The 24,503-nt window shown below is 56.0% G+C and overlaps 1 protein-coding gene across 2 annotated transcripts; it reads right to left on the reverse strand.

Annotated features, from left to right (window-relative positions):
* Positions 1-1,018: 1,018 nt before the first annotated feature.
* IKBKE (inhibitor of nuclear factor kappa B kinase subunit epsilon) lies at positions 1,019-19,908 on the reverse strand. Of its 2 annotated transcripts, XM_065879584.1 has the most exons (20): positions 19,822-19,908; positions 19,007-19,147; positions 18,508-18,637; positions 17,312-17,493; positions 16,706-16,866; positions 15,792-15,902; positions 15,315-15,494; positions 14,533-14,729; positions 13,704-13,768; positions 13,522-13,613; positions 13,275-13,361; positions 10,864-10,939; positions 10,636-10,748; positions 8,708-8,784; positions 6,101-6,140; positions 5,276-5,377; positions 3,863-3,959; positions 3,005-3,117; positions 2,747-2,818; positions 1,019-1,052 (listed from the first exon to the last, which is right to left on the reverse strand). In XM_065879584.1, the coding sequence occupies exons 1-20, from the start codon at positions 19,906-19,908 to the stop codon at positions 1,019-1,021; spliced, it is 2,157 nt and encodes a 718-aa protein (XP_065735656.1). The 2 variants fall into 2 exon arrangements, with proteins under 2 accessions (XP_065735656.1, XP_065735663.1); XM_065879591.1 differs by lacking the exons at positions 1,019-1,052; positions 3,005-3,117 and having other exon boundaries at positions 2,777-2,818.
* Positions 19,909-24,503: the final 4,595 nt, after the last annotated feature.

Consider the following 24,503-nt stretch of genomic DNA (forward strand, 5'->3'; position numbering starts at 1 on the left):
AGGGAGCAGAAAAAGAGAAGGAGTGGGAAGGCAAGCCCTCCCAGCAGGAGGGCATGGTCCCTGGGCTCCTCTCTGAAATCAGGGCCCATCTGGGGGGAGGCAGGAATCAGGAAGCGAGCAGTCCTGCCCCCATTTCCCAATCCTCCCCCTCACAGATCCCCACCCTGTGCAGTGCCTGACTGGTTGCCAAGCACACCCAGACGAGCCTTTCCCACCTCCCAGATGCAGCCCGTGAGAGCCACTCAAATAGAAAAGAATGTCAAGTTTATTTCACTTCTTGAAGATGCAGGCCTTGATTTCCTCAGGGCTCTGGACTTACGGGCCTGTGCTAATTGGCACGGCTACTGTTGAGACTGCTGGCTACAAACCCCAGAACCTGGTGGTGCCTCAGAGGGACAGGGGAAAGGGTCCCCAAGACACTGGCATCCGGCCTCGACCACCTGCTTTCTCAGCCTTAGGCTCAGCCAGACCAGAGGAGAAGGGAACTTGGGCTCTGTCATGCCTGGGGCCACGTGTGGTAACCCTCAGATATCGTGGGAGCAGGGAGAGGGCTGTGTGTTCAATGTAGAACACCTTAAGAGGAAGGAAGACTGAGATGAGGTTGTTTGACCCCAGGAGGCCTCCTCTTCTGTTCCCTGAGGAGTAAAGCCCTATAAACCAGAGGGGGTGGGAGGGAGGGGCTTTCGGAGCCTCTTCTCCCCACAGCCCGGCCAGGTTCAGCTATACAGGCCAGGGCAACAGAGGAGCTGTACCTGAGTCTACGTAAGATTCAAAGGTCAGCCTGGGCAGTGGGGCCAGGATCCAGAGATGGCCTGGTGCCCCAGGTCCTGCTGTGCTGCTTCCCGAAGAGAGGCAGTGGAAGGTAATGCTGGCAAAATCTCCTGGCCGTCAGGCGGGAGAGAGGTAGGCTGATGAGATGTGACCAGGTATCGTCCTGTGTTGGGTCCCCCAGTGCAGGCAGGAGAGCAGTGTCTGAACGATTCTAATGCTTCAGGATTCCTCGTGCACCCCCCAGAGTTCAGATGTCAGGAGCCGATGGGACCCTACTTAACCTGTAAAGAGAGGCTCAGGTTAACTTCTGCCCAGGTAGAGAAGCCTGCAGACCATACTCCAGGGCCCAACACAATCAACTTCCAGAACACCAAGCCATTCGAATCCCCAGCTCTCCTCTTGTAGCATCTGTGTCCACCGACAGGAACTCTCTGGTTCCCATCCCTGACTACACGTTAGAATCTTCTGGAAAGCTTATAAAAATCCCCAAATCCAAGCTGCACCTAGAGTCTCTGGGGACAAGACCTAGGCATCTGTACTTTTAAAAGCTCCCTTGGTGACTCCAACGCAGCCAAGGGTTAAGAGGAGGGGAAAAGGAATTCAAATTGTTTCTTTAGGCTCTTTGGTTACAGCTCTGAACAAGGAAGCAAAAATTCACTAAAATAAAATTTTGAGCTATCTGTAAATAGACTACAAATCACAGCGAGAGAAATTTATGTCAGCACTAAAATTATAACTTCCTGCCCCTGAGGGCTAATTTGGAAAGTTTTTCTAAGAAGCTGTCAAATTTCCTCTTTGCAGACATTTAAGAGGATGGGTTCTCCCCTTGCTGGAATGGAACATGGGATGTCCTCAACCCAAGGACCCTCTGAAACTCTAGGAACAACCATGAGCTCTGCTCCTGGCTTCCCTACCTCCTGGCCCCAATTCTGGCACCCCAGACTGGCGTGACCTCTGGGGAGCACCTACCATTTGGTGAGTCCCCCTTCTGTGCACCCTCCCCGCCCCAGCACATTGCATATCTCATCCTGTTTAATCCCTGCATTAACACAATGAGGTAGGAATCACTAGGCCTATTTTTCAGCTCAGAGCAAAACAAACCTCCCAGGGTCACACAGTTTGTAAGAAGCAGAGTCAGGGCCAAACCCTGTTGGAATCTCTGCAGACTCTTTCCACCGTGCCACTGGTTCCCAAACGGGGAAGTGACAGACATAAGGATGATGGGGAGGATGTGGGAGGTGCGTGCACGCACGCGTGAGTGTGCATATGTGTAAACAGGGCTGACTTTCAGGGCGAGGACCATCCTTGATTCTGAGATTGTATTCTTCCTTCTCTTTGGTGTTAAAATGCACCTTATAAAGGGGGACTTCTAGATGGCACGGTTTTTTCCCTTTCAATTCTGCTTACTGCGTAATATGAGAAGTTGGTCACTCTGTCATTTTCCAGTTTTCTTTTGTGAATTTTACTGCTGTACAAAATCCAAAAGGCTGAGCCCTGCTGCATCCGCCAGCATCTTCCCCAGTACCTGCCCGCTCCCCCTGCCCCGCAAGGAAGGGACTCGATCAGGTGATGATGCAGAGACTCTAATACTGGGCCTGCAGCCCTGCGCAGTTCTCCCCAGCTCTGTGCTTCGTTTCCTGGTTCATCACCATTCTGAGGATGGTCGTAAAGGTGACAGGAGCCGGTTTGCATGGGGCGTGAGGCAGAGTCCATGTTCACAGAGATCTGGACACAGCCGCAAATCCACGTGCCTCCCAGCCCCCATCTCTGACTGCACCGAGGCGCATGTCCTCCAGACTACGGTGAAAGCCTACACCTGGTGAGGACACCGACTCACCTGTGCACAAGGCCCTGATGTGACTGGAATATGGGCCCCCGTCATCAAGCCTGCTTGGGCATGCACGGGGCCTGTGCCCCAGGGGCGAGGGCAGTCTGAGGGCCCAGCCTCCCCACTGCCCGCACAGCGGGGTCTCACCCTTCGATGACGCGGTTGTTGTCCTGGAGGTCAGACGCCAGCACCTTCATCTCCTTGCAGAGCTCTTGCATGCTGTCCAAGGCAGAGGCGAGAGAGGCGGCGGTGGCTAAGGCCCAAGTCGCTCTGCCCAGACCCCTTCCAGGGAGGCCCCCCTTCCTCCACAGCCCCACCGAGCCTCCTTCCTGCCTCCTGGGCCTGGCAAGAGGCGAAGCCCCTCACACACACACATACACACACACCCCTCTCTCTGGCACTTACTGGAAAACCAGGTCCTTTAGTGCAGGGCTAGGATAAGGAGCTGTAGTGGGTGGTGAGGCCTGAGCCTCCTTTGTTCTGTCCTGCAGGAGCTGGTGAGATAGCCAGTCAAGGATCTGAAAGAACCACACGTTAGTCAGAAAGGATAAGCCAGCTCATGTGTGGAGGGCAGCGGAGGTGTGGGGAGGGGTAAGAAATCCGTGATACAATGGCCCCCAGCCCGCATCCCTGGAGTGTCAGGAATTTCCCACAAGCCCCTCCTTCTCATCCTGGGAGCACAGCTGGCACAAGCACCATCACTGTGTGTGCTTGTGTTTAGGGGTGCAGATTGCCAAGCTCCCGTTTGTGTCTGACCTGCACCTGTCATGACACAGTTGGAGCCGGGAGCTGCGGAGAAGGGGTGGGGGCAGCCCAGCACCGTCTCGGAAAGAATGTGCCCTGTGCTGGGGGCTGGGGAAGAGCATGTGGGCCTTGCTCCTTGAAGAACAGCCCTTCTCTGTCCCTGATGGCAAAGCAAGTGGCTTCTCAGAGCGGCCTGAGTTGGTCTCTTCTAGGAGAGCAGATCAGAAGACAAGGAGCGTTCATATCGCCCCCCTCAGGGAGCCTCCCAGGCTGCACAGGGCAGAGAGGGAGACGTCTCAGCATTTTGGAGCCTCTGCCCTTGCAGCGAGTGGCCTTCAGTCTGAGAACACTAGGAACTGCCGTCCACACTGGTGGATCAGAGACCTCCCATCCACACCAAAGTGTTTGGACTTGGTCAAGGGCAGCTCTGCCCCGAGGCAGGGGAATGGCCCGGATGCCCTCCAGGTGCCCGATTGGTCCAGTTCTCCTCAGCAGCCCCGGGGCCCCGAAGCTCCCCACCTTGCTGAGGCTCTCCTGGGCTCCCTGGGCTTCTGTGTTACAGGCGGCCACGGAGCAGCCCACCAGGCGCAGGTGGTTCCTGGTCTCATGCACCACCCTCAAGAGAGCAGAGAAATGTCAGAGCCCGGCCCACTCACTCTCACCGGGGCCCACCCGGCAGTTCGGTCACCACACAGACACGGAGGAGAGGCTTTCCAGGTGGCAGAGGCTGGAGCTGGTGGGTGCCAGGCACTGGCCTCCCTCGCTGCCTCTGCCTTTCCAGCTGTGCCCTCAGCCCTCACCTGTCCCAGCTAAGGAGGCTGATGAGCACTCTGACCGGGGCTAGTGAGGGTCCTGGCGGAACCACAGTGGGAGCTGCAAATACACCTGCCTCAGGCCGGGCCACACAAGCCGGCGAGGGTGAGCAAGGGCCCGGGTCAGGCTCTGGAGAGGCAGGGACCGCCTGCACTGGGACACTTAAAACGGGAACTGCCCACGTTCCCATTTCCAGGGCAGATCAAAGTCAAGACTCTGTTATGAATTCTCTTCTCTCTCTAAGTGGAGGGAGAGAGGAGGAACATCGCCCCATGGCACAGAACGTACACCAAGTCCTGGAGGGGTTCTACCAGTGGTCGATCCTCAACTCTGGTTACACATTAGAATCACGCAAGGAGCATTTAAATACTGCCATCCAAGCCCTACTCCAGACCAATTAAGTCAGAATTTGGGGTGGCTTGGGTTGGGGAGATGGAAACGGTATTTTAATGTAAGGGTAGGTGAGTGTTTGAGTCTCAGCCCCATAATAAGCCCACAGGTCACGTGGGCCACAGAACCAGCAGCACCTGGGAAACTGTCCTCTTGTCTCAGGACGGGAAGGGGGAAGGCGCTTGTCTGAGAGGCAGAAGCCAAAACTCCTATAAGGGACAGTGTGCAAGGGGGATTCTATATAAGGGCCTCTGCCTGTCCCTGCTTCCCAGACCACTTGTCCTCATCCCAGAGGGATCTTGTGTTTTCCCCAGAGAGGGGGCTTCTGAACACAACCACCTGGGACATGGAAAGAATCTAGATTTTAGAGGCAGTCATACCCATATGCCAGTCCTGGGTCTGCTATTTACTAGCGGTGTCGTATTAAGGAAGCAACCTGTTCTCTGAGCCTCAGTTTCCTCATCTGTGAAATGGGGTGACAGTATCCACTGCATAGGGTAGACATTGCGGGATTAAATGAGTTAATGTATAGAAATCACCCAGCATACTACCTGGTCCACCCAGGGCCAAAAAACCACCCCCCCCTTTTTTTTTTTTTTGCTTTTGTTCCTTTACTACCACCTCCCTCTCAGTTGGGGCTCTGCAAAGCCCAGGGCTGTCTGAAGCCAGGAAGGGCCAGGCCAGGAGGGCCCTGAGGACCATGAGTTCAAGAGTGAGGGCCAATGTTACCTCATTCTCTTGCCATGCGTGGCCAGGGATGCCTGGTACTTCTGCACACGCTCCTCCTGGAACACCTGCAGGAGCCTTTTGGCTAAATGACTAAAATTCACCCTGAAAAGACAGAAACAGAGGCACAGAGATGAGAAGCCAGAGCCACCTGAGCACAAACCTAGCATCCCTGGGTCTTCCTCACCCAAATGTCCAGCCCCTGGCTCCACAGCAGGGCCGCCTCTCCCAAGGCGCCTATCCCACTTAATGTGCATCATGGCCAGCAGAGTGGCTGGCACAAAGCAACTCCAACAGAGGGATGTGGGAGAAGGACAATGGACCTCAGGGAACACACACACTCTTGAGCTCAGCCCCCAGAGGGAAGGAGAGATGGTCGTGTATGTGTGTGTGTGTGTGGAGTCAGGGGTGGGGGCAGAACTGGGGGAGTGAGTCTCCAAAAAAGCATAAAATCATGGAGGACTTCCTGGAAGAATAGAGTGTCCAGGAGACAGAGGAGCAGAGGGAAGCCCAAAGGAGAGCCCAGGCAGAGGCCAGAAGCAGAAAGTAGTAGGTGGTAAGTCAGCGAGGACACCTAAGGAAAGAAATCCTTCAAACAATCGTGTTCATACCAGAAGTCAATCCAGTTCCATCAAGACTGCTGCTGAGACACCACTCTCCCCTGGCCCCAGATAACCTTCCCCAGAGGTAGTTAACCCCTTTTCCCCCTGCCCAGCTGTGGCCTGGGACCAGGGCCCTTTACCACCTCTTGTCTGGCACAGAGACTCGCTCTGCCCTGGTGAAACCCACCCTCCCGCTCACCCGCCTGCCAGGGGGACAGGCACTCACTTATCCAGCTTGTGAATCTGCTCCTCGTTGTAGCCAAGCCCTGAAGGAAACAGACAGGGCCAAGGTCACCTATTCAAGCAGTCAACAGAACCGAATGGCGCAAGGGTTGGCAACAACTGCAAAGCGAAGGCAGCAGCCTGGGCCCTGCTCCACGGAGCTCACAGCCCAGCGGAGCCAGGAAGGACAAACGGAGGGAAACAAGCCCAAGACACTGCATTATGACCAGGTAGGGGTCCACCTGGGCCAGGCAAGCCCGCAGTGGAGGGAGTGGAGGGATGGGTGCTCGGGGAACACTTCAGGTGGACAGTGGTGGATGAGATGGGGCTTGAAGGATGTGTGGTCAGCCCTGACCCCTCATCCAATCCCCTTCCCAGTGTGGCTGATGCCTACAGCCTATTGACCCCATCCCTGAATATCCAGGCTGCAGGCAGAGCCACCTGGGCTCTGCAGCAATGCGCTGGATAAGCCAGGCCACCACCCTCGACCTCCACTTTTCAGCGCAGCCACTTTTGCCAGTAGGGCTGAAGTTTTCACTACCTTGGCTTCTCCTGATGCTCTCTGCGCTAGGGAGATGCTGCCCCCTGCTGGGCTTCAGGGGAATGGCCTCTGCAGGCCAAGATGAAGCGATGAGGAGATTCACCTTGCTGCCTGCCCCCACCCCTCCCCTAATAGCAGAATCACCTCCCTGGCCTCTTGTTCCTGGGCCCTGCGCTCAGGCAGCTGACTTATGAAGTCCAAGCGACTGATCTGGGATGAGGCCCAGCTCTGCCCCCTCTTAGCGGGAGGCTATAGGCAAGTGATTTTTGCCTCATCCATCACATGTAACACACAGGATGGGTGTGAGGGTAAAGTGAGAAAGTGCCCTGAAAACGATGGAGCATTTTCCAGAATGGCATCTTTCCACACCCCAAGTGTTGGCGGTTAAGTGTTATTCTTCCCGGTTCATTTTTAACTTTAATAAAGGACTCTTGCAAACCAATACAAATCAAACTCTTTTTGAGGCTGTAAAATGGGGTGGTTAAAAGCACCTGGACCTAGGTTGGGTTACTTAACCTTCCTGTGTCTCAGTTTCCTCATCTATAAAACGGGGAGGGTAACAGTGTCTAGAGCATTAAATAAATTAAGGACATGCAAAGCCCATAGGACTGTGCCCAGCACATGGGAGGTGCTCAGAAATGTCATGGTCATAGGATGACGGAATTCCAGTGACGGAGGCAGAAAAGCCTCTGAAGGTCTCCTAAAATCACAGCAAAGGTGGCCAACTGGGTGTTAGGCCAGGCTTCCTGAGCCCAAGGTCCCCCTGGTTTCAGGGAACATGGGAGTCTCAGTTCTCCTGTCTCCTGTGACGCTCCCCCTCCAAGGTCAGATCCAGAGGCGGGACTGAGTTTCCCATCTTCTAGAATCTGCATGTCCAATGTGGTGGCCATGTGGCTGCTGAGAACTTGAAATGTGGACAGTACGGCTAATGTGACTGAGTACCCGAATTTTTAATGTTAATTTAATGAATTCGACTAAATTTTAAACCTGAAGCAGTGTACGATGTTTTTTCCCCATCAAACACAGCTTTATTATGTTGCTGAGACTACATTTCATTTTGTTAAAAAATGAGCTTCCAAATAGAGATGGCCAATGAGTGTAAAACACACGTGGGATTGTGAAGACTTGGCACAAAAGAGAATGTAAAATATCTCTTGAATAATTGTTTCTATTGATTACGTGCTGAAATGACAACTTGAATATATGGCGTTGTATAAAATATGTTATTAAAATAAATTTCCCTTGTTTCTTTCCACTTTTTAAATTTTGGCTACTAGCAAACTTAAAATTACAAACGTGCCTGGCATTGTATTCCTATGGGACAGGGCTTTTTAGATAATCCTAGGGACAGCAGAGAATTTGCAGTCAGGCGCAAGCCCTCAAGTATGGATTTCCTGCACATTAGGAAATGCTGGGGGGCATGGGTGGGCGAGAGTGTCGGTGGTCGGTTCCTGGAGTGTTAGCTCCCCAACCCCGAGAGTCACCTGGAGCCTCCCCAGGCTCCCCCCACAACCCCCCCGCTGCCGTCAGCCCCAGCCCTGGGTTTGACCCTCCCCTAGCCCAGGATGGACGAGAAGCTTCCCATCCCTGGGCCTGTAAATGAGCTGCCCCTGCCCAGAGGGTCTTTGTGACGCTCCGTAGATAATGCGGGCCAAGTGCCTGGACTAATGACTCTATGGTATTTCTCCCGATCCTCCCTTTTCTGCAAAGCCTGACTAACGCTTCAGTGAGCCAAAGTCACAACGGATAGGGAAACACTCCTTAAACTGTAAAGTGCCCTGCAAAGGTGAGGGGTCTCTTTCAAGGCCACCACGTCTATAGCATCCAGGCCTCAGCTGAGCCCCGATGTGGCAACAGGCAAAGGTGGAAAGGCTTCACGTCCCTCACTGGTGTGCAGGCAGCGACCTTGCCCTAGACCAGCGGCACCCGGGCACCACGGAGCACCACCCGCGTAGTGGGCCTCCAGCAGCGCCACTGGATGGAGTGTTAGGGACAGCCAGCTAACCCAAGGGAGGGAAGGGGGGAGGGAGGGGAGAGCATGAGGAGTGTTTTGCTCTCCCTGTGGCTCACCTGGCCTCATCCTGGATTTCTTGAACTGTTTGTAAATGAGATACATCTTGTCCAAACAGCACTGAATCTGCTGGATGCTGTGGGCATGAGACAGGGATCAGGTGATGGAAGAATCAAACAGCACAGGTAAGGGGTGAGGGAGGGGAAGGGATAGCGGTGGGAGGAGGGAAGCTGTCTCCCTGCAATAGAAGCCTCATTGCCATAGTTTTGGGGGCCAATCTGGGAGTGGGGGTGACTCTTCCGTTTCTAAACTTGTTTGAGGTACCCTCGGGTTAGCCATTCAGTCACCTCTCATTCCTGTGTTTATTCTTTCTCTCTTACACACACACACACACACAGGAAGAAGCCAAGCAGGAGAGGCGACAGGAAAGTGGCCTTTGCTATACAACAGGGCTTGAGAACCGGCTCCGGGAAGGAGCCTTGGACCCTGAAACAGGAGAGCCTGGTGGTGGCAGCTGCGTGTGGGAGCAGAATAGGAACGTCTCTTCTGTCACCTGGCAAGGGCAGAAGTCGTGCTTTCTGAGAATACCCAACGCCCGGTACATAGAAGGGACTTCAATCGTGCATCAACAACCCTTGTTTAAAACAAGAACGGATCACGGTCTTTGGTCCTGCCTGCAGGCAGGGGAATTCGGGACATGACCTCTCTGCCCTCTTGGCCTGGGGTTTAAGGTCATTATTGTTTCTTCCTTCCCCTTTTCAGGATACAAACACTTTGTCTGAGATGTTGGGGGTGTTTGTGGGTGGGGGTTTATCCCTCATCCTCGGGCCTATTTAGCTCCACTTCTTCCCTGCAGCTCCTCCCAGGACCCTGTCTCAGCTATTTCTGAAGCTGGACTTGGGGCACAGCCCAAGCGTGTTCCCAGGATTCTGCGGACCCCAGACTCCTGCCCTCCTGGAACCTGGGGTGGACAAGACCCCAGGTCCAGTCTTTATCCAAAGGGCTTGAGCCAGATGTATTCTAAATTCAGAACTATCTTCTGATTTGAGACAGGTGGTCCAGTATACATACACTATACTGTGGAATTCCCTCGGAGGGCATGGTCTGGGGCAGTACTCCCTCATCACATACCCTCAAGTCTTTAGAGAGCTGAAAGAATATTCACCCTAAGTGAGATAAATAAAGACTAGGAAGGGCTTCGTGTCAGTTGAGGTCAGGTTTTACAGCCAAAACAGCGAAGAAACACCCTGTGGTTTTCAGAGCTTTCTGAATTCAGAACTGAGGACCAGGCATCCAGCTCTGCAAGGGCGCTGACTGCGGGGGGTATGGGGCTGTTTGAGGAGCCGGACCACGTCCAGGTCAGAGCAGAGCGGGAGGCAGGGGCTCCACACACCGGGCTGTGAGGGCAGGGGTGCTGGGGATTTTTCTGTCTGTTTAAAGGGAGACTGGGGATTCAGAGCTCGAAAATCCCTGGCGCAGGCCAAGCACGTAGGCTTTGGAGGTAGGCAGACCTGAGCCGGAGCCTTATGTCTGTCATTTGTCATTTATTGCCTTGTGACTCGGGGCAAACTAAGCTCCCTGAGTGAGCTTCCTCACCTATAAAAGGAGCATAAGAGTAGTAGTATCGTTATTGTTTTGAGGATTAAATGGTAGAAGTAGGAGGACCTATTCGAGGGTCTGACGCAGAGCAAGGGTTCAGAAGAGGTAGGGAACTCAATTATTCTTTTACTTAGAACTATTGCACCTGCTAATATTTGTAATTCACTCTCTAACTCCCAGGTGGAGGCGAGACCCCAGATCCTTTTCTCCTTCTGGCCAGTCTCATGGGAGGGTCTTGTACATTCCTGGATCCCCTACCCCCAGCCCCAGGCCCCAGCATCCTTGCCAAGATAAGGGAGAAGGCAGGCTGACTCCTAAAGAGGCTACTGGGCCTTCTGTGCTCTGTGCACCCCCCAAACCCCCCCACCAAGAAGAAAATCCCACAGACCTTCTGTCCGCATGTACCTGATCCCGGTTCTTCATCAGCTCAGAGCTCAGGTTGCTTAGGGTCATCTTGGTCTCTGTGATATTATGGGAACATCTGGAGAGGACCTCAGCCAACTGCGGGACACAAAGGCAGACCCCCATGGGGGCCTCAGCTGGAGGCTCCGATGGGAAGCCTCCCCGCAGCCCGCTCTACGCCTGACAGCCCCTCACCAACCCCAGCCTCACTCACGGTCCGCAGCTTGGACCTCAGCTCTGCGGCCCTCTTCAGTTCCTGGATCTCAGGCACCCCAGCCACGTTGCTGAACCTCGAGGGAAGGGTTAAAATCGACGTGAGGAACATGACAACCAGACACCAAGTGTGTCTTGGATTGGATCCTGGTTGGGATGAAAACAGCTAGAAAAGAACACTTGGGGGATTACCAAATTTGAGTATGGATGGGTACTACAGAGGAGATGGAATGTTTTGACACAGAGGGGGCAGAGATCATAAGCTGAGAAAAGCAGGTTATAAAACAGCAAGTAGGGCTTCCCTGGTGGCGCCGTGGTTGAGAGTCCGCCTGCCGATGCAGGGGACGCGGGTTCGTGCCCCAATCCGGGCAGATCCCACATGCCGCAGAGCGGCTGGGCCCGTGAGCCATGGCCGCTGAGCCTGCGCGTCCGGAGCCTGTGCTCCGCAACGGGAGAGGCCACAACAGTGAGAGGACGGCATATCACAAAAAAAAAAAAAAAAAAAAAAAAAATTTCAGGTTCCGCTGTGGGAGGAGCTAGTGGCTTCAGACCTTAGAAGAACCGACAGGTCTGAGCGTGTTCAGAAAAGAATGAGACTGTGACGCATGGGAGCTGGGAGGCCTCCGAGGTAATCCAGTCCCCTCATTTTGAAAATGAGGAAATAGAGGCCCAGGTAGGAAAGGCGACAATGGTCTGAGGCTAACAGTGAGTTAATGAAGAGCTTGGGCCGGGCCTTCTGACCCTCGGCCCAGTGCTCTTCTTCGTGGGAGAATGAAACAGGCCTCAAAGCAGGCACTTGCCTGACCCTGAGCTCTCCACACCCACCACACCTCAGAGGAGGTCTTGGAGCCAGAACGGGAGAAACAGCGGCCAGCAGACCCCGGGACTCCAGCCCTGGGGCTAGCCTGTCGCTCTCCACACTCGTCAGCCCAGGGAAGGCGGGCAAACAACCAGATGCTCTCTCTATACATTTCTTTCTCATTCAAGAACCTAGAATAGATCCTTGTTGGTCATGTTAGCGAGGTCCAACCTCTCATCTGGACCCTAGGACCTGCCTGCACTCTCCTCTTCCCTCTGTCCCTCTCCAATTCCACTCTGGGACGTGCTCCACTATGACTGTGGCTTCAGCAAACCTCAGCAGCACCTCCCCACCCCTCCCATCACGTCTCTGCATAGGGCCTTCCCACCCCAGGTATTTGCTCACATTCTGGCCTTGACAGCCTCCCTTCTTCCGGGTCTTCCTGGCTGCATCTGCCCATCTCTCGTCTCTCTTTACCCAACCGTCCTGCCATGCGCACATGCTGGGGAAGGGCTGTCCTCCAGGGCCGTCTGCAGGCCTGGGGCCACATCCAGCCCTGGAAGCCCGCTCTGTGCCTGGGCAGATGTCTGCTCAGAGGGACTCCACCACAGCGCTGCCGGTGGATCCTGCCCTCTGCAGCCCCTCTTCTCTGTCCCTATTTGAAGGTGGCTCAGCCATGCCAGGGACTCATCTGGAGACTCTCCTCCCTGCCTGGCCACCACCCTGTCTACCCTACGGTCAGTGTCGCTGCTGCCGAGCACCAGGTGGAGGGCAAGTCTGCAGTGAGTCGCCCTGCTCCTGGGAAACTCCCAGGACCTTCCTGAGGACAAGGGCTGCGGGACGTGACGGGTAGCACACCGGGCCTGTTTGGCACAGTCTCTGCTCTTCTGCCACCACCTGTCACCGGGAGAGGCTCCAGCCACCATCAGCTTCCCTGGGCCACAGGGCTCCCACCTCTCACTTGTACCGTAGCCCCTGCCGCCTTCTCAGCAGCGCGCTGGCCAGTGGAGTCTTCCTGCTTATCTCCAGACCCTCCAGCTTGATGTCCTCCTCCCCAGTCTCTCCCTTTCTGTAACCCATCACGCCTAATTAGCCCAAGTCAGAGGAGTGGAGGGTGTGGATTTCCAAGGACTAGGGCAGGGGATCCCGGGAGGCGGGGACAGTTTCAGGCCCAGAGGAAACAGGAGGAGGTGTGTGGAGGATGAGACCGCCTAGGTCTCCATCCTGTCAAGTCCAGGGGACCGTGTGCGAGTGTGAGTGCTTCTCCCAGAGCCCTGCTCCAGGGCCTTGTGCAGGTGAGCAGTTTAAATCTTCAGAGGGGGGACTGGTAGGACAGAGGCCCCTTCCTGGGGCAGGGAGGCTGCCTCGGTACCTGGCGGGGCAGTGCCCTCACAGGTCCGGCCCCCTGAAGTGAGGGACTGGTTGGTGGGGGCAGGGATGGGGAGGGAGCGCCCTCTCCGTTCTAGCATGGCAGGGAAGTCGGGAGCTCTGGGTGGGAGGGGACAAGGGGCGTTGTTGGAAAGATTGGGGTGAGGAACAGACAGAGAGAAGGGCTGATGGGTCTGAGCGGGGCTCATGCCGGCTGAGGCCCCCACCCTGGACGGAACACCCACCTCTCAGTGCCGAGGCTGCTGCTGAGGAAGAGGAGGGCCATCCTCGTGACCTCCAGCGTCCGCCTGCACGTGGCCTGGAGTGACTCCCTGCCAAGGGGAGCCTGAGTCAGAGCTGCCTTCTCCCAGGGGACTGAGGGCACTGTGCCCATAGGCACAGCCCCAGGGCGGTGTTGGAAGGGGTCTGGGTTGCCTGTCCTACCCTGCCCACCCTCCTTGCCCTCCCCACCCAGCCCTTGGGGGTACTCACACGAACCAGTGCAGCCCCCGAAGCATCAGCTCCTGTCCTGTCAGCAAGGCCTGTGCCAGCCGCAGGGCCTGGTAGCCGGCACCCAACACACCCTGGAGCACAGAGGTGGGCAGGGTCAGGTCCCGTACCCCGAACCCCTGCATGAACTACCCCCTCCCTGCCACCTGGGGGCCACCCCTCACCTTGGCCGTGTTGTAATCTGCCTGCAGGTCCACTTTGGGGAAAAACTTGGGGATGTCCAGAGCAGCTGCAGATAAAGACCTGGTCTGAGGGGGGCTGCCTGTCCGGCCCCGGATGAGGTCTGAGCTCATCATTCCTTATTTCCAGCTCACACTCAGCCCTCGCCACCTATCTGCCACCTCAAGCTTCCCAACTCACCTAGAGCCCCGACCTTCTAAGCCTTAAAGGCACTGAATGGGCTTCTTTACAATTGCAGTCCCTCACTGCCCCCTTGTGTCCACTCTGGAGAACTACAGCCTCATGCCCAAGGCCCCATCTCAACAGCAGAAAATAGGCTAAGAGCACCCCTCACACTCCGGGGTTTCAAGGTCAATTCCCCTCCCAGCCTTGGAGACCCTGAAGAGGAGGCATCATTCAGATGAGAAGGAGGGATATTTTTGCTAGAACTTGGAGGACAAAGCTCTGGACCCCTGACCACCTTCTCTTCTCTCCAGCAGCTTAGGCTCCTGCTTCCTCCAAACCAAACTATTGGAGGCTTCCCCACCAACCACAGACTGTGGAGACCACATTGAATCCACATCTCCCTGTTTCCATTGGAGTTTCTTTCCCAGATCTTTGGACGCTGCGAAGCAGGTTGGGCAGGCCACCAGCCCGAGTCACATGGCATTTCAGAGGCGCATGCAGAATTAGAACCCAGATCTGCCTTCTACACCCTGGGGACCCAAAGAAACACCCACAAGAAAATGAATCAGTATCCTGGATTATAAACCCCTGCCCCTTGGAAGAGAATGTGAGGAGGAGAAAAGATAAAGCCTGGGTGGCCCTACTCACGGTCCCTGAAGGCCAGCCCCTTGGGGGTCTCACTGACCATGCTGAACAGGGTCAGGGGGCTGCTTGCTGTCGTGTGGGCGATGTGCTGTGCTGAGAGGCTGGGCTCGAGGACACAGAGGTGACCCTCAAAGAGGTACTCCTGGTGCTGGGGGGCCACGTTGGTCTGCTTGTACACGGCCTCTAGAAAGATGGCTATCCTAGACACACCAGAGGCAGAGAGAGGGGAGGGGGAGGGGAGGGCATGTCAGCAGGCAGGATACAGGGTCAGGGTGACCCGAAGCCCAGCTAAGACTTTGGGTTCTGCTTTTCAGAGGGAGGGACTGGGTGATTTTCTCTCTAGGGCGGGGAGATGAAGGACAGAGCTCATGTCTTATAGTGGATGGAGACAAAGTGGGGATAGAACTCAAGAAGCCTTCACATCTCTTCCTGCCACACTTCCATTAAAACTCACCTAGTCCCAGAGCATGCTCCAGACATACAGGATTCCATGAGTAATACACTGGGGAAATGCACTGCCATACACACAAACACACACACACACACACACACACTCACACCCCTCAGGAGATTTATAATGCATCAGCTTCATAAAGTTTGCCGAATCTCTCAAGTCCAGCAGCAAGGAGGCCTGTTTAACATTAACTTGGTGGAACTAGTATTTTTCCAAAGTAAGATTGGACCCAGAAGCTTCCAAATCTAAACTGCCCACAGAGCACTGCCCAGGACACGCCCCTGTGCTCGGGGAGAGAAGGCTCGCGCCGCCCTCGCTCGCGCCCACTCACGTGTTGTGCGCGTGGATGTAGACGTGGTGCACGACAGCCTGCGGCAAGGAGAAGACGTGGACGACAACTCGCTGCAGGATGTCACTGGTCTCCGCAAAGAACTGGTCGAAGCCCCAGCACTTGGCCTGCTCCACCTCCAGGATGTTGGCCAGGATGGGCACCAGCTGGCTCTGCAGCCCCCTGCCCCCCGGGACATGGAGACTGTCAGGGGCCAGGGCCCGGAGTTGGCCTCCTCAAGTAGGTAATAGGGGCCTTCCATGAGAATGTCCTGAAGAGCCAGGGCCAAGGGGTGGGATGGAGAGGAAGAGCTGGAAGGGTCTTCCAGCATCCAGATGGAGAAACTGGGGCTAGAAAGGGAGAGTGGTGTACCCAAGCTGCCAGCACACAGGGTGCTCCGCCGGACCAGGCCTCCGCTGAGAGAAGGACATCGGCCCAGACTCGGGTCTGTGTCTGCCCCTTCTGCAGGGTCCCACTCACATGGACAGCTGACAGGTGATGGGGAGGGTGTAGCTCCACTCCAGGGGCCCGTTCTCCAGCCTCTGAGTGCCTGCAATGGCCCCGGTTGGCTTCTCCGTGGTGATCCGGTACCTGGGGGGAGACAGGACCAAGTCAGCAGGAGCCTCCAGCCCATCACACTTCAAGGGATGATGGACTCAGCCCGGAGGGCTCAGGGCACAGGGGCAAGTCACCCAGCTGCCCCGAGGCACCCTGAGAATGGAAATTGAGAGTCTGGCTAGCAGTCCTGATGCTCCCCAGTCAAGTTCTCCACTCTCTCCTCTGTCCATTTCCTCTGCCCCCTCACCACACATCCGTGCCCACCTGCCTCCACACCTGCGCCTGCACTGTGGTCGGCCCCCGTAGTCTCCCCTCCACCTCACTATTCCAACCTCCCCTCCCTCCAAAGTCCAGCTACCCTGACAGCCCCCATCCAAGTCACAGCTTGACCCCTGAGCTGAAGGGGCATTGACCTTCCTGCAAATCCACTTTAAATCTCTGTTGCTCTGGGTCTCCAGCTACTTCTGTATCAGACAGCAGAAAACCATGAGGGAGCCAGGACCTGGGATCAGGTGGCTAGGTCCTTGCCCTTCCCCTTTGCCCCTGGCAGGCTCTGCAACCTTGGCCAAGTCGCTCTGGGAGCCTCAGTTGAGATGTGGTGAGCCACAAATGGAGGGGGGTGCTCAAGGGAAGCCCTGAACTAAGTTCTCCCATCAGGAAGGGACAGGGCTCAGCCTCTTGTTTGATGGACTGATATCCAAGGATCCAAAAGAAGCCTGCGTCGGGGGCAGACCAGGAGGACCGCAGAGTCAGAGGCAGAATAGGGGACACAGCAGGGACTAGAAGGGAAGGCCCAGGGTCCGCCCCTTCGCCCCCTGCCCGGCGGCCCACCGTACATGATCTCCTTGTTGCGTCGGGGCCCTCCAAAGGGGACGAAGGGCAGGCTGCCAGTGGCTGCATGGTACAGGGTCACCCCAATGCTCCAGAGATCCACGGCCACCCCAAAAGCTTTCTGTTGGGGCTTGCGAAGCACTGCCCGCTCATACATGTCAGGGTGCTGCAGGAGGGGGAACCAGAGAGCTGTCATGGAGGGGAAAGGGAGCGAGCACCTGAGCACACCCCATTCAGACCCCCTTCTCCCACTTTCAGGAGGAAACAGAACCGTCAGAATGCATCTCCTTTGTCATCTCAAAAATAAGCATGTGCTTATCCAAAGCACCCCTCCCCCCAATCCCAGCCTCTGCCCTGAGGGAAGAGGTGACCATCAGTGCTCCATCCTCCATGAGTATCCTATCAAGGACTTAACTGAACAGGGGAGGCCTGGGCAGGCTGCAGCATTGCCTTTCGGCCTTAGAGAACAGAACAAATTGTTCTGGTTGGGGATAGGGGGTGAAAGAGAGATAACCCTGCCGGACACAGGAAGATTGGACAGAGCCCCTCAGAGGGGCACTGAGAGCCACAAGGTGAGGGGCAGCCAGCTGCAGGGGAAGCCCTCCGCTCACCAGGTACTCCTCGGTGCCGTAGACCGAGACGAACTTCTCGTCGTCATCCAGCTCCCTGGCTGCCCCGAAGTCCGTCAGCTTGTAGATGCTCCGCCCCTCCTCCCCGACCAGGCGCAAGATATTCCCGGGCTTGATGTCCCGGTGGACGATGCCGTTCTCCCGCAGGTGGTTCACGCCGGCCACTGAGACAGAGGGAAGACCGCTAGTGGCTCCGGCCAGGGACAGCCCAGTGTCAAGGCGCATCTCGGGGGAAGGATCCACATAGACAGAGAGTGGCAACTCACGGGCCACCGGGGCCCCAGCAGCAGCAGGAGAACAGAGACAGGCACAGAGCAAAGGATGGGGGTCCCAAGGAGGTGGGGTGTCGAGGTCTCATTGGGGTTCCCTAAGAAACTGAGAGGAATGGCGGCTGTGTCTCCCAGAGGAGGGCACTCTCCTCCCTACCAGTCTTTAAAAATTATTATTATTGTTGTTAATTGCGGTAAAATATACCTAACATAAAATTTACATTTTAACCATTTTTAAGTGTACACATCAGGGGCATTAAATGCACTGACACTGCTGTGCTACCATCCCCACCATCCACCTCCAGGACTTTGTCAACTTCCCAGACAGAAATTCTACCTATTAAACACTCACTCTCCATCCCCCCACCCCAGCCTCTGGCAATCACATTCCACTTTCTATCTCTAGGGACCTGACCTCTCTAGGTCCCTCACATAAAAGGAATCATATGGTAGTTGTCCTCGTGTGGCTGGCTTTTTTCGCTCAGCACAATGTCTTCCAGGCTCATCCGCGTGTCCTTTCTAAGGCTGACTAGTATCCCATCATACGTATATCCCATGTTTTGTTTATCCATTCGGCTGTCTGTGACATTTGGGTTGTTTTTGCCTCATGGCTATTGTGAATAATGCTGTTATGAACACTGGTGTACAACCTCCTGTAAATTTTATGCTGAAATTGGAGTTTTAAACTGCTGATTAGAGGAGTCAGACACTTGGGTTCTGTCTGTTCCTTAGCATCTGTGCCAGGTCTGTGGATGGGGAGCCTCTTAGCTTCCAATGTTCTACTGTGTTTGGATACTTGTTCCAGAAATACCATACCCCTCTGGGACTTCACCTGCTGCTGAGGGCTGGGTCTGTGGCTGGCCTGAGGTGGGGAGGGGGGTCCCCGGTGGGAGTCAGGGAGGGGCTTACCCACACAGCGCAGCACCACCAGGAACTCGTCCTCGGGCAGCCCAAAGGCGTTCTCAGGGCTCTCCAGCGCACTCAGAAGGCTCCCGCTGGAGCAGTACTCCATCACCAGCACCTTCTGCCGGCTGCCCCCCTGTAGGGGACAGAGGGAGGCTTGGGGAGGAGGGCGCTTCTCCTCCCCTTCCTCAAGACGGGGTGGCTCACCCTAGAGCCCAAAGCCCCCATTTCTCTAGGTCTCCGCTTCTAGCTGGCCTTCCTTCCTTTGGCCTCAAACTGAGCCCAAGGTCACCTTTTTCAGGAAGGCTTCTTTGATTAGGCCTCACTCCCCATCCTTACTTTGCCCCCAGGCCCCTGGCACCCTTTACCCCTCTCTGGCCAACCTGCCGGCCGACCTGCAGGTGAGCATGTACCCAAGTCTCTATTATTACGTGACCTGTGACCCTTCCCCGCCTGTCAGAGTCGAGGACAAAACCGTCTTCCTCCGACCAAGCACTGGACCCACCGTCTCCTCCACCGCAAAGAACTTGATGATGTTCTGGTGGCTCAGCTTCCGCAGGACCTCAAACTCCCTCACCTGCACCTCGCGGGGTCGCAGGTAGCTGGCCGTGTTGAAGACCTTCACAGCAACCAGCTCCCCGGATTTCTGCCATGGGGGATAACATAAATGGCACCCCTGCCCTGGGAGCGCACCCCCTCCCGGGCCTCCGTTCAGCCTCTCCCGCCAGCCTAACCCCAGGGATGAGCGAAGGCAGCCTGGTTGGGGCTGGGGGCTCCCACCCTCAGCTCCTTCCCCTCCTCAGAGGGTGCACAGCCCGTCCCGCAGCACTGGGAGATGACAGGAGCTTGGCACCCCTGGGACCCTGCAGGGGGTGGTTTGTTGTTACCGCTACTGTTGCCATTGGCAGTAACTACGGTGGCAGCTAATACTCCTTGGCCTTAGCAGTCACGTCTGTCTGGCTTCAGCTCTCAAGTACAAGATAGTGCAGTGTGTCTCATATTCAGTGCAGCTCTCCATCAGAATAAAGGCAGGATAAATCCAAACGAGTCCCGCTTCCCACCTCTGCTATTCCTAGATTTGCTGCCACCTCCCTTGGATGTTGGCTGTGTCTTCAGCCCTTTCTCTCCAGCCCGCAACCGTGCCTGACAGAAGCTTCATCCCAAGGAGCCCTCTTCAGATCCCCACACCTCTGCTCCACTTCAGAGGGCACAGAACAAAGTCAGAGAACCCTGCCCAGCCATCTCACACCACCTTTCATGCCCACCGGGGGCCGACTTCCTGGCTGCGAGGGGGCCGGGGTGGGCTGGGCTGCATCCTACCTTGTTTCGGGCCTTGTACACACTGGCAGTGGCCCCCTGACCCAGCAGGTCATCCGTGTGCCACAGGTAATTGACGGTACTCTGCATCTCTTGCTCCCAGCTGGCCGGCCACCTTCTGCTCAGAAAAAGAACATACTGGGGTCTAGGATTCCACCCCTGACCTGGGGTGGACGCTGGTGGCCTGACAAGTAGCCCTGCCAAAGACCACCCCATGAAGGGCTCCATGTGGCCATTCCAGAGGCAAGGGGGCAGGGGAAGTATGAAGCACAGAAAGGTTAAGTAACTTCTCCAAAAAGAAGCACAGCCACTGGGCCCTCAGACCACAGCTGGGGCCTGTCCCACTGCAGGGCATTCTACCTGTCCCGACTCCCCAGGTCCCTGTCAACGCCCTCCCCAGACAGGTCGTTCTGCAGAGACAAACCCTTTTCTCTGTCACTTCTCCCAGGCACTGTGAGTTCTGGGGGGTTTGGCATCCAGGCCTGGGATTGTCCCAGGAAGCAGAAATAGTGCTTGAAGCAAGAGCCCCAGGTTAGACAGTGTCAACCACATCACCACAAATCTCCAGGATTGCAACACGAGCCTGGAGCCCCTCCCCACTGCTCGCCTGGGCCCACCACTTCCTGCTGCTGTCAGCTAACATGGCCAGGTCAGAGCTGCTCAGGAGAAGAAAGCACTGCTGTGGAGAGAGCGTGTGGGTGAGTGTGAGTGTGTGTGAGTGAGCATGTATGTGTGTACTTATGAGTGTGTGTGTGTGTGTGTGTGCGTGTGGAGGGGGTGGGAGAGGCAGGAGGCCATCAAATCGAAAAGCTCAGGAGCCTGTGGAAGGATCTGAAACCGCTCTACAACTCTGTTTCCCATCTTTGCCCTCATCCTCTTCTCTCCAAAGGCCAGTTCCTCTAAAGCAGTTGGCTGCAGACAGCGTAGCCTCAGAAGTTACATTCGGTGCTTCTCTGAAGAATAGGGCCATGGCTGGTCTTTATGGGATGGCTGGGAGGAACATAAGAAGGGCCACCACCCCTTAAATACTCTCAAATAAGGCTGAACTAGACAGGGCTGCTTCCTCTTCCATCACCTTAAAGGTTGTCAATCCTAGGGTCACCATGCCTGGAATCTCACTGTTCCTTAGCTTTGAGCCTTCTCTCTGTAATCTTTTTTTGTTTGTTTTTTTTAAATGGAAATCCTGAGGAGGTCGATTGTTTGAGCCAGAGGCCACTTGGAGAGATCAGAGGTCAATTCCAGTTTCAGAAGATGTATTAGTGTTTGCATTTTCTAGAAGCAGCTGAGGGGCTGAGAGTCCTTATGAAGACAATGTAATAGCTTAGCAGGAATGAGTTGGTGAGATTTTCCCCTCTGAGGCTGAGGAGGAATCGGCCCGTGGGCCTGGGGCTGTGAAACCAGGTAGAGCATCCTGAAATCAAGGCCAAGGGCCCAGCCAGGAGAGATTTCACCACCTTCAAAATCCTCCCCGGGGCTGGTGCTGGGGCAGAGCACAGCCAAAGGTCTAAGGAATGGGCAGTGTGGCATAGAGGGCAGAGCCTAGCCAGGCTGGCATGCCCTGGCCTCTGCTCCTGGCCCTGCCAGGGCTATGCTTAGGAGCTGATGGGCAGCACATCTGGTCGGGTCGGCATGCTCTGTGCCTCCCAGCCCAGCAGCTGGTGCACAGAAGGGCTCACTATCCTACAGCAGCGGTTGGATGGATGGGAGCCAGGAACCCCCGTAGTCCCACCCACCTTCCTCCTCCTCCGGGCTCTGCAGTACCTAAAAGCACTTACCCTGTGCTCTGAGCAGCCCCGGATCAGGCAAAGACTCTCCCCAGCAAGTGTGTGTTATGTTTTCTGTCTGTGGCAAGTCCAGGAGCTGAGCTACACCGGAAAGAGGAAGGCGGATGAGAGGCACCCCTGGGCGCCGTTTGATTCTCAGCCTCCGTCAAAGGCCCCCGGCCCCAGCCCTTTAACCCTTTCCTGTTTGTCACCCTCCCCCACAGAGCTGGGGGTTTCCAGCCCAATTCCCCAGCTCCAGGAGACTCTCCTCGCCACTCCCACCCCCAGGACCTGGGCCAGTGGGAAGGACCCCAGGAGAGGTGAGGGCAGGCACCAGAAGAAGCCAGGCAGAAGAATAGTACAGAGGCAGAGCTGAAGGCTGGCTTCGGGTGTTGGGAAGCAGAGCCCCGGAAGGGAGCATCGTAGGTGGACTGCAGCTCTCCTCTACGCCACTCCTTCCTTGCCTCTCATGGGCCTCCAAACAGTCCTTGGCAAGGGTGCCCACCTGAGATGGAGCACAGGGCACCTCTGGGGGCGTAGGGAGGAGCCTCCGCCGCAGAGAGATACAGGGAGGGGACGTGGGCCGGCCTGGAGAGCAGCTGTGACAGGCCAGCTCCCCAGCACTCTGCTAAGTGCTGTCTTGCAGCTGCCTGGCGCCCCGGCTTCCCCATTCAACGCCCTCCCTGCCATGGACTCACCCCATCTCGGCTGTGGGGCATGCAGGCTTGTGGGACTGCGTGACGCCCCCCGAGCTTTCAGGGCTTGTTGTCATTCATGGGCAGCGCCCATAGCATCCTGGTGGCCACGGGCCCTGGGAACCTGAAGATGGGCCAGTTGAAGTGGCCGCGTGCCACCCTGGGAGCTGGGAGAACTGGGAGCAAAGGCCAACACTCAGCTCAGCTCCCTGCCGGCTCTCAGTTCTCTCACTTCCTGATTTCGTTCTTTCTCTCTCTTAAAGAGACAGAGGCAGCTGGGCTGCCGCCACTACCCCCCCGGGCAGGAAGGAGAAAGAGGATGCTCTGAGTTCCCAAGTGGAGGCAACAGGCCCAGAGTCTGAACCACAGAGAGTCCGGGCACTGAGGCTGAGTGGCTGTGGTGGGCCGCTGGATGCTATTTCTGTACCTGCCGTGGTTCACTGGAGGAGGGAAGTTCAGACTCAGCCTCTACAGAGCAGGTTGCTCCAGTTAACCAAGTGGACAGCTGCCTGGGAAAGTGAACTTCCCACACCCAGGGGTCCCAGGGAGGTCCAGGACCTATGACCAGACACTTCTAGAAGTTGGATCTGACTCATCTTCCCAGTGAGCCTGCAGAGGTCCAAGAGCAAGCACTGCCCTCCACTATGACCTTGAGCACAGTATACGACCCCTGCCAGACACTCTTCTCACCCAAGGCATGAGAATGGTAACATGACACCATTGGTTGTGTGAGTGACATGGGACAGTATATTTGGAAATGCATGCGCAACTGGAAAGTGCTTTACAGAAGGCACTGAGGCTCATACACCTTCGGTAATTTGCCTGTGATCTTCAGAGATTCCTGGGGCTGGAACGCAGGTGTGCCAACTGCCCATTCAGGACTCACTGCCTCAAACCAAGTTCCCCAGGAGGCTGAAAAGGTCTGCCTGGCTCTGGTCAGCTCCAAGATGGCAGTTGGATAAGAAATGGTTAAAGCCAGGAAATTCCATGTTTCAATAGAAAGCTGGAGGGACTTCCCCATGGCCACACCTGGTGGTTTCCTCTGGCAGCCCCACCCCTAGTACAGTGACACCAGAACGGGGAGCCCAGTTGAGAACTGCCTTGTGCTCACATAGATACACTTACTGGTGCCCACCCCCCTCCTCGCAAGCAGCCAGGGCTGCTGGGTGTGACCCAGAGATGCTGTCCTGCCGTGTCTGACAGCAGGACTAGGAGAAACGTCCCTTAGACCTCTTGTTCTTCACCCAGGATTCCCAGTTTTCCCCCTGCCTGGCATACAGTAGAATTCCATTTCCTTGATTAGGCGGGGCCATGTGATTTCTTAACCAAAAGCATTTAATTGCTAAGGCAAGACACCCTGCTCCCCGCCAGCCCCTGTGACAGTGTGATTCTGTTAGATGTGGTGACTGCCTGCCCTCTCAGTCTGGGTCCTCGAGTGACCACAGAGCAGAGCTCCCCTGCTGGCCCACAAGGGACATGTAGCTTTGGTGAGAAATCAACCCTTTTTATTTTTTTGTGGTATGCGGGCCTCTCACTGCTGTGGCCTCTCCCGCTGCGGAGCACAGGCTCCGGACGCGCAGGCTCAGCGGCCACGGCTCACGGGCCCAGCCGCTCCGCGGCATGTGGGATCCTCCCGGACCGGGGCACGAACCCGTGTCCCCTGCATCGGCAGGCGGACTCTCAACCACTGCGCCACCAGGGAAGCCCCCAACCTTTGTTGTTTTAAGCCAGTGGGATGTTCAACATTAACCCAGCCTATGGCTAAAGCTCTACTTGTTCCCCTCCACCACCCCCACCCCCCCGCCCAACCGCCCGACGAACCTCCCTGGTCCTCACCAGCATCCCTACTCTGCTCTCTCTGCAGCAAGCCCGCTCTCTTTCCCAGAGTCTTCAGCACCCTGGAGTGCAATGACTGTGTGTCCAGCATCTACTAGGAAGCAGGCACTGTGTGCCGAGGACACAAAGGGGAGACTTAGTCACCCCCTCCGCCAGGAGCCGGGGTTCAGGACAGCATGGTGAATGTTGTGAGATATATACTTCAGCAGGGAGTGATTCTGTGAGCCCAGTAGAGGGGGACTGCAGCGGGAAGGGGCAGCTGATGACCAAGAAGGGCTTGCAAGAAGAAAAGATACTCAACCAGACTTTGAAGGGAGGGGAGTTGGGCAGAGAAGAGGGGGTCAGAGGTATGGCATCCCAGGTCTTGGGAACACAGGCACAGGCTCAGAAG

The sequence above is a fragment of the Phocoena phocoena genome, chromosome 1, assembly GCF_963924675.1.
Source record: "Phocoena phocoena chromosome 1, mPhoPho1.1, whole genome shotgun sequence".
NCBI classification, from domain to species: Eukaryota; Metazoa; Chordata; class Mammalia; order Artiodactyla; family Phocoenidae; genus Phocoena; species Phocoena phocoena.